At 54.1% G+C, this 9,528-nt stretch overlaps 1 protein-coding gene across 1 annotated transcript in view; it reads left to right on the top strand.

Moving 5' to 3' along the window:
• Positions 1–9,068: 9,068 nt before the first annotated feature.
• Positions 9,069–9,528, top strand: part of ANKRD10 (ankyrin repeat domain 10) — a 31,670-nt gene continuing 31,210 nt past the window's right edge. The window contains exon 1 of the mRNA XM_040267459.1: positions 9,069–9,431. Within this exon, the coding sequence (XP_040123393.1) occupies positions 9,222–9,431 (210 nt within the window). The 5' untranslated portion in view covers positions 9,069–9,221. The remainder of the gene's footprint in view (positions 9,432–9,528) is intronic.

Genomic DNA, 9,528 nt, shown 5'->3' with positions numbered 1-9,528 from the left:
GACTCTTTGCGACCCCGTGGACTGCAGCACACCAGGCCTCCCTGTCCATCACCAACTCCCAGAGCCTATTCAGACTCATGTCCATTGAGTCAGTGCTGCCGTCCATCCATCTCATCCCTTCTCCTCCTGCCCTCAATCTTTCCAGCATCAGGGTCTTTTCCAATGAGTTGGCTCCTCGTATCAGGTGGCCAAAGTATTGGAGTTTCAGCTTCAGCATCAGACCTTCCAAAGAACACCCAGGACTGATCTCCTTTAGGATGGACTGGTTGGCTCTCCTTTCAGTCCAAAAGACTCTCCAGAGTCTTCTCCAACACCACAGTTCAAAAGCATCAATTCTTCCTCGCTCAGCTTTCTTTAGGGTCCAACTCTCACATCCATACATGACCACTGGAAAAACCGCAGCCTTGACTAGACAGACCTTTGTTGGCAAAGTAATGTCTTTGCTTTTTAGCATGCTGCTTTTTAGATCTATTTGTGGGGAGGGATAAACTGGGAGATTGGGATTGACACACATACAGTACCGTATTTAAAACTTACTTATAGCACAAGAAACTCTGCTCAATATTCTGTAATAACCTAAGTGGGAAAATCATTTTAAAAAGAATGCGTGCGTGTATCTGTGTAACCGGATCCCTTTGCTATATACCTGAAACTAACAGAGCATTGTTAATCGCTAAGCCCAACATAAAATAAAGGTCAAAAGATAAATAACAGATCTAACAGCTCCTAATAGAAAGACAAAGAACCTGGTAAAAACGGACAGAAGCTCTGAACACACAGTTTTCCGAAGAAAACAGGCCTTCAGTCAAGCCTGGTACTCAATCAGAGGGACCGCCAGACTTCCCTCAGTAGGAAAACCCTCAACTAGTCATGCTCACTTACTGTCAGACGATATATTAGCTTCCAGCCTGCCAGAGCTGACCAACAGACACCAAATACAGGGTACATATATGTAATTTAGAATTTCCCACTAGCCACACCAAAAACAAATAAAAATAAACCGAGAAACCAACTTGAATAATGTTTTTCATTTAGCCCGACGTAACCAAAATATTTCTACCAACAATGCGGGATACCTGGGTTTGATCCCTGGGTTGGGAAGATCCCCTGGAGAAGAGCATGGTAACCCACTCCAGTACTCTTGCCTGAAGAATCCCCACAGCCAGAGGAGCCTGGTGGGCTACAGTCCCCGGGGTCGCAAGGAGTCGGACATGACTGAGCAACTAAGCATAGCACATCCAAAATATTATCAATTTGACACACACTCAATGCTAACAATTACTGGTAACATAGTTCATATTCTTCTACTCTTACTAAGTTTTTACAGCACCCACTTTATCCTTACAGCTTTCAGCTTCCACTGGGAATACCTGGTCTGTATTTAGATTTCAGAATAAGAAAGAAAAGAAAAGAATGTAAGTCACTCAGCCGTGTCCAACTCTTTGCGACCCCATGGACTGTAGCCTACCAGGCTCCTCCATCCATGGGATTCTCCAGGCAAGAATACTAGAGTGGATTGCCATTTCCTTCTCCAGGCGATCATTTCAGAATGCTGCTACTGCTGCTAAGTCACTTCAGTCGTATCCGACTCTGTGCGACCCCATAGATGGCAGCCCACCAGGCTCCCCCGTCCCTGGGATTCTCCAGGCAAGAACACTGGAGTGGGTTGCCATTTCCTTCTTGAGTGCATAAAAGTGAAAAGTGAAAGTGAAGTCGCTCAGCCGTATCTGACTCTTAGCGACCCCATGGACGGCAGCCTACCGGGGTCCTCCATCCACGAGATTTTCCAGGCAAGAGCACTGGAGTGGGGTGCCATCGCCTTCCAGTCAAAAGAGAAGCCACTCATCCCCAAGTTGTTTTTAGGTTCTTTAAAAATATTTAACATTTTTTCCAACCACGAAAACAAGTTTAAGATTTTCAGTTCAGTTCAGTCGCTCAGTCATATCTTACTCTTCGACCCCATGAATCACAGCACGCAAGGCCTCCCTGTCCATTACCAACTCCTGGAGTCCACCCAAACCCATGTCCATTGAGTCAGTGATGCCATCCAACCATCTCATCCTCTGTCGTCCTCTTCTCCTCCTGCCCTCAATCTTTCCCAGCATCAGGGTCTTTTCCAATGAGTCAGCTCTTTGCATCAGGTGGCCAAAGCACTGGAGTTTCAGCTTTAGCATCAGTCCTTCCAATGAACGCCCAGGACTGATCTCCTTTAGGATGGACTGGTTGGATCTCCTTGCACTCCAAGGGATCTCAAGAGTCTTCTCCAACACCATAGTTCAAAAGCATCAATTCTTCGGTGCTCAGCTTTTACAGTCCAGCTCTCACATCCATACATGACCATGGGATAAACCATTAGCCTTGACTAGATGGACCTTTGTTGGCAAAGTAATGTCTCTGCTTTTTAATATGCTGTCTAGGTTGGTTATGGAGAAGGCAATGGCACCCCACCCCAGTACTCTCGCCTGGAAAATCCCATGGACAGAGGAACCTGGTAGGCCACAGTCCATGGGACCGAGAAGAGTGGGACACGAATGAGCAACTTCACTTTCACTTTTCACTTTCATGTATTGGAGAAGGAAATGGCAACCCACTCCAGTGTTCTTGCCTGGAGAATCCCAGGGACGGGGGAGCCTGGTGGGCTGCCGTCTATGGGGTCGCACAGAGTCGGACACGACTGAAGCAACTTAGCAAGTTGGTCATAACTTTCCTTCCAAGGAGTAAGTCTCTTAATTTCGTGGCTGTAATCACCATCTGCAGTGATTCTGGAGCCCAGAAAAAGAAAGTCAGCCACTGTTTCCACTGTTTCCCCATCTATTTCCCATGAAGTGATGGGATTGGATGCCATGATCTCAGTTTTCTGAATGTTGAGCTTTAAGCCAACTTTTTCACTCTCCTCTTTCACTTTCATCAAGAGCCTCTTTAGTTCTTCACTTTCTGCCATAAGGGTGGTGTCATCTGTGTATCTTTTGAATTTAAGACTTTAAATTCAAATTTAAGTAAGTTAAGATTAAGTACTATTGAACATTTTCAAGTGTGCCATTTGGATCTTAGATTCAGTGAAAAGGTACTGGTGGGCAGTTCTGTTAGATTTGCACATTGAGAAGATCCTATGGCTGCTGGACAGGAAAAGTGAAGAAGCCGTCAGGCTGGTTCAAGTGAGAGACTGTAGATAGAGCCGGGTGGGGCGAGGGGGAGGAGGAGGACCTGGGCCCCTGGAGGCACCGCTGGGGGCAAGGCCACCAGGACCTGTGTGGGGACGGGAGTGGGAGGGGAAAGAGCCCCCCCAGTGCTGGGTGTGAGCCAAGGCAGAGGCATGGGGTCCTCTGAGAAGAGGGGCAGAGAACCCAAGTGGGGGCGGGGGGTGGGGGAGCGGTGAGTAGGGGTAGTGCGCGTGGGGTGACCCAGACATCTCAGCTGGAGATTGCGAAATGCAGCTGGAAACTGGATTTAAACCCCAACAGAGGTCAGGGCTGGAGAGGTGGGTTTAGGAACCATCAAAAGGCCTTCCCTGATGGCTCAGTGGTAAAGAATCTGCCAGCAAGGCAGGAGACCCCGGTCCAATGCCTGGGTCAGGAAGATCCCCTGGAGGAGGGAATGACAACCCACTCCTGTATCCTTGCCTGGAGAATTCCACGCACAGAGGAGCCTCGCAGGCTGCAGTCCACAGGGTGGCAAAGAGTGGGACACGACTGAGCCATGAACACTTTCACTTCCACGTCAGAAGGGCACGGGTGCGATGACAGTGCCCAGGAAGAGAGCAGGGAGAGGAGCCGATGACCCAGGCCCCAGGCCGGGGATCCTTGTGACGGGAGAGCTGGGGAGTCCCTGAAGCCAGGAGATCAGGGCCAACCCGCCGAGTGTCCGTGGAGGAAGGTTAGGATAGAGGGTTGATCACGGGTTTGGCAGCAAGGTCTGTGCTGGGCTCGAGCTGCTACAGCCGTGCACGGGGAGGCATGCGGGGGCTAACACCCGGCTGGAACGTGCTGTGCGGGGAACGCGAGGCTCTTTTGACGTTAGACCAGGTTCGCAGTAGCTGAGAAGGTACACGTGGTGAAATGCTGTTGTCCCAAGGCAGAGCATCCCGGCCGGCGACACTGAGCTGGCTCCCCTGTGGACCGTGTTGACCCAGGTAGCAGGGCTGGAGAAACGCTGACCACTTATTAGATATTTACACTTCCTGTCAGCAAACTGCACACTCACGTCCTCTGTCTGTTCATCTTTCTCTTGTAGACTCTGTGTATGCCGAATACCAGGGCTTTGTTGAATGACTTGCAAACTCTTTCCTTCCGTCTGCTGCTTACCTTTCACTTTGTTTCTGGTGACTTTTGTCAAAATGAAGTTATTGATTATAATATAGTCATGTGTGTCCTTTTTTTGTGGGTTCCTTTGTGAGTCTTGTTAAGAAGCCTTTCACTACTCTAATGCCATAGAGATGGTCTGCTGTCTCCCTGTGAACCGTTTTCACTTCTTCCATATTTCTAGTCCACACAGACTAGACTTTGAGTGTGGCATAAGTCTCTGACTTACCCTCCTCTTGCCCCTGGTCCACAGAGGCAGGCAGGGTCAAATGAGCAACGGTGACGACAGCTCCTGGTCCCCGACCCTTCTTGGGAGAGGAACAAGCCCTCGCCACTGTCTGAGAACCTTTGGCAAGTGCCACTCACAGTGACAGCCCAAGAGGAAGGGGCCGCCCTGCACTGGGGATGAAGGGGTCAGGGAAGGGCAGCGTCCAGGAGGGGCCGTCTCCCAAGGGCTGGCGGTCCCGGGAGCCGGGCAGGCTCCAGGGGACCACTTGGAGCGGCTGGCTCACATTCTAAGCAGTGCCCGATCTGACAAGTGCTCTGGGTGCCTTGTCACTGTGACCCAGTGAAATGACACATGGAACAGCAACAGCTCAAGCCAGGGACACTTCGTAGCTGAAATTTTTATAAACCGTTGGTGGCCAGGGTGTTGGGGGGGCGGCGATAATAAAAGAGCTTTGGAGAACAGTGAGTAGCCTAGAGCTTCTCCATCTAAACCCGTCCACACCCACAACCTCTCTGACCCTGACTGGGACCCTTCTGCAGAACCAGCCTAATAATGTTGATCTCCTTTAAGGAACGAGGAGGTTATGCCAACAGGCTGAGAAACATTCCTGCAACCAAGTGTGAAGTGTCAGCTGCTCAGCCACGTCCGTGGACAGTCGCCCGCCAGGCTCTAATGTCTATGGAATTCTCCGGGCAAGAATACTGGAGTGGGTTGGCATTCCCTTCGCCAGGGGAATGTCCCCAACCCGAGGATCAAACCCAGGTCTCCTGCATTGCAGGCAGATTCTTTACCATTTGAGCCGCCAGGGAGGCCCAGGGAGATTTCTCCGACCTGAGTGGGGGGAGACGGGGCAGGGCTGGAGGGCCGGCTACCGCGCCCTGGCCTGCCGCTGCTCGGCCAGCCCCGCCTGTCTCCAGCCGCCTCCCACATCCCCCGCCCCACGCAGCCAGGAAGGAGTGCAGGGCTCCAGCAGAGTGGGACGGCAGTGGTGTCCACGCGTTAGCCTTCCAGGTAGAGACACCTGGGGATCACGAGACAGGAGCTTTTCTCTCCCACCTTGCCTCCAGGGCAAGAGTGCTTTCACTGTGACAGCCTCCCTCCAGTTATTTCATCAGAGGGCTAGGATCCCACTCTCCTCGGTAACAGATATTCCCAGGCTGGCTGTATGCTCATGTTTCTGGAACATTCTTAAAGAACACATTCAGGGGTGGGCGTGTCAGGATGGGCGAGGATGACACAACAGACACCAGGTGCCCGTGGCTGGTCTAGCCCACAGCTGTCAGCAGCCTCTGCCCAAGGGCTCTGCCCACAGGGTGGCCTCCCAGGGACTTCCGGGCCACTCAGCCAGTGCCCCCCCCACCCCTAACCCCCGGGATGGCCAGCACATTTAATAATAGCTGTGGCTCACTGGGGCTCTTCTCTCCCGCGAGAACTCTGGGAAATGAAGGAATTGGCTGAAACGTTTGAACAGACTGTGCAGTTGGCAAGTTAAAGGTCAAGGAGTTGGGAGGGGCCTGCGGTCACTCTCAGCAGCGAGCGGGGCCCTGCCCCCGAGCAGCCCGACCCAACCGCCTGTCTCTGGGTGCCAGCCTGCCAGCCCGCTGTTCCCTTTTCCTTCGGCAAAACTTCACCCTCTGTCCCCCACGGTTCTGCTTTCACGTTCTGCTTCTAGGGGAGCACAGAGCTTCTGTTTGTATTTCACTGCAAGGGGACTTGTGCTAATCACTTTTCTAAAAACATTTAAGGAAAACAGGACAATCAGCAAGATTCCAGAACCTTTGTGATGTTTATAGCGGAGATCCCTGGCCCAGGGCAAGGCTCCATTTCTGAAAACAAGCAGCCATCCATCAAATCTGAGTCTCAGCCTGCACTTCATGGAGCTCGCCCGGCTCCCGGGACCGCCGGCACTTGGGAGACGGCCCCTCCTGGACACTGCCCTTCCCTGACCCCTTCATCCCCAGTGCAGGGCGGCCCCTTCCTCTTAGCGCCCCAAAGCACAGCACAGAGCACCCTGTCACTGTGAGTGGCGCTTGAGTCGGTTCTGAGGGTTTACAGAACGGGGCGCCCGTCCACGGTGCAAGGACAAGGCCTCTGAACCGGGGGAGAGGCCTGCCTTCCCGCATCCCACAGTGCTGGCACCCGGACCCGGACACCCAGAGCTGCAGGAAACACATCTCTGCTGTCTGAGCCAGGCAGACAGATGCAGCGGCTCTCACGGCAGCCCGGGTGGCCCGAGACTCTCAAGGCCAAGTTCACGCAGACCTGCCGTCTCCACAGGCGGACCTGGAAGCATGGTGGGAGGCGCAGGGGCGGGGAGAAGGGGCCACAGGTAGAGCAGAACAGTCCGGGCTCTGGTCCCGCCCGCTCTTAGGCCTCGGCGGAGGCGCCACCGCAGTGGGCCCTCCCGCCCCGCCCCCCCAGCCAGCTGCACCCTCTCTGGTCCCCTGTCTGCACCCCAGCCCTCCCTTACTCAGCACAGCAGAGCCCTCGAGGACTGACACTTTCAGGAACCACAGAGGCTCTGCGTGTGGTGGACAGTGCCGCCCACCTCCTTTCCAGCCTCATCTCCTGTGAGGCCCCGTCCACTGGGTCCAGTTCCCAGGGTGACCACAGCACCCAAAAGGGGCTCGCCACTGTCCACCAAGGCCATGGACCCCTCTGTGCATCTCTCACGGGAACCTTCTTCCTCCAAGCCCGGCCTACGGGAGCAGTTTCTCACATACACTCTCCCCTTTAGGGAAACACAGTGCCAATCCTAAAGGCAGGGCTGGGCTTGGCTTTGTTTCTAACACGTGTACTGAGTTTTGAATCTTCCTCTTTTCCATCACATCTTCAAATACCCAATTTTGCTTACATTAAAGAAAAAAATTATTTCAAACTGTTAAAGAAGACATTATTCAAAGACGCTTGTTAAAGTGTAGAAAGGCAGACTTCATTCAATGGGAGCCTTCAAGTGGGTGCAGGGACCACCACAGTGGGACTAGGGAGACCTCGTTGTTTTCCTGCAGTCCAGAAGCATTACACTGAACTCTGAATACGTCAAGGGTAAGTGGGGACTCAGGCAGGGAGGGTGTCAGTGGACCGGGAATTAGTGAGAGGAGGATAACTAAGAGGTCAGCTAAATGTCCAGGATTCTGGCTAAACTGACCTAACAGGATTTTTGCTGAAGGCAGGCCAGGGCGAGCAGATATCACCAGGGTTGAGGGGAGGATGAAGAACCCAGTGAGATACAGATGGTTACCAGAGATGGGGGAGTCTAGCCAAACCAACTTAGCAGGATTCTCGCTAAAATCGGACAATGCAGAGACGAACACACAAGTCCAAAAGCTGAGGCCTTGCTGAAATTTAGGGGAGCCTGAGTAGAGTTTGGTCAAGGAGAGAACCCTTGTCATTTATATACAGTTGCTTTCTCAAATAAAAACAAAGGATCTGAGTTATGAATATACTTTTCTCCTCCTAGGACATTTTAAAAACAACAGCCCTAAAGAAAATCTGTAATTAGTACTAATTGTAAGAATTGGGCAAAACCTGGGACCAAACAACTGGACTATTGGCTTTAGCAGGACTCCCAAGACTGCCCCTTATCTTTCTCATATCCACAGCCATCGCGTGGCATGTCTTAGGCAGTCAGCATCCTTTTGGCCTGTTTTGGGACGGCTGCTTAAATGTGTATGCGTGCTTAGTGGCTCAGTCGTCTGCCCGCCGAGCAGGAGACCCGGGTTCCATCCCTGGGTTGGGAAGACCCCCTGGAGAAGGAAACGGCAATCCACTCCGGTATTCTTAGTTGGGAAATTCCATGGACAGAGGAGCCTCCTGGGCTACCGTCCATGGGGTTGCAGAGTCAGACACGACTGAGCAGGAACGCACGTTGAGAGGTTGCGCTCAGTCGCTCAGTCGTGTCCGACTATTTGGAATTCCATGGACTGTAGCCCACCAGGCTCCTCTGTCCATGGAATTTGCCGCGCAAGAATACTGGAGTGGGTTGCCATTCCCTTCTCCATAATAGACGTTACTCCTCGATAATGAAATGATTGATAACTTTCACATATTACTCATAATCAGAAAAAAATCTTCAAAAGCCTGTGATCTCGACCACAGAGGGAGCATTTGGTATTTCCTTGCTTGCTGCAGGGTTTCTCAGCGTTTTCGCCGTGGGTTCTCGGAAGCGTGCCGCCCACCTGAGAAGCAGGACCCAGAGCTCGGGAACCGCTCTCGGGGCCCCACGGAGGCCCCGCCTGTTTCACTGCGAGAATTAGAGTCGCGCGGCCGTAGCCTCAGGGGGCTGCGCCCGCACCCCAAACCTGTGGCTCCGGGAAGTTTTCATTAAGGGGGTCAAGACACCGTCAGCCCTGAGGTCTGGACAGGAGACGCAAGCCAGAGATGCACCCGCCCGCAGGGCCCGGGAGGGGCCTGGCCTAGCCCCGCCCCGCTCCGCCCCGCCCCTGGTCCGGCCCCCAGAGACCCTGGCTCCACCCCCGACGCCTCAGGCCCCGCCCCCAGCCCGGCGCCGCAGGCCCAGGCCCCGCCCCCGCCCCCGCCCCGCCCCGTCCCTGTGCGCTCTCGGCTCGGCAGCAGGCGGGACGAGGCGGTCGCGCTGCTCTTGCTCCTTTGTGCTCGGACGGCGGCGGTGGCCTCTCGGGTCCTCCCTGAGGCGTCTTTTCTGCTCGCCAGTCCGCGCTCTTCCGTGACGGACCATGTCGGCGGTGGGAGCGGGCGCGGGTGTGGAAGCGGGCTTCTCCAGCGAGGAGCTGCTGTCGCTCCGCTTCCCGCTGCACCGCGCCTGCCGCGACGGGGACCTGGCCGCGCTCTGCTCGCTGCTGCAGCAGACGCCGCGCGCCCACCTGGCCGCCGAGGACTCCTTCTACGGCTGGACGCCGGTGCACTGGGCCGCGCACTTCGGCAAGGTGGGCGCGGGCCCTTTAAGGCGCCATCTTCCGCGGCTTTGCTGCGGGGGCCGGGGAGAGGGGGTCGGGGGCCGAGGCTCGGGGGTCGCGGGGTGAA

The sequence above is a fragment of the Oryx dammah genome, unplaced genomic scaffold (genome assembly GCF_014754425.2).
Source record: "Oryx dammah isolate SB20612 unplaced genomic scaffold, SCBI_Odam_1.1 HiC_scaffold_24, whole genome shotgun sequence".
NCBI classification, from domain to species: domain Eukaryota; kingdom Metazoa; phylum Chordata; class Mammalia; order Artiodactyla; family Bovidae; genus Oryx; species Oryx dammah.
This window is presented reverse-complemented; position numbering and strand designations above follow the sequence as displayed.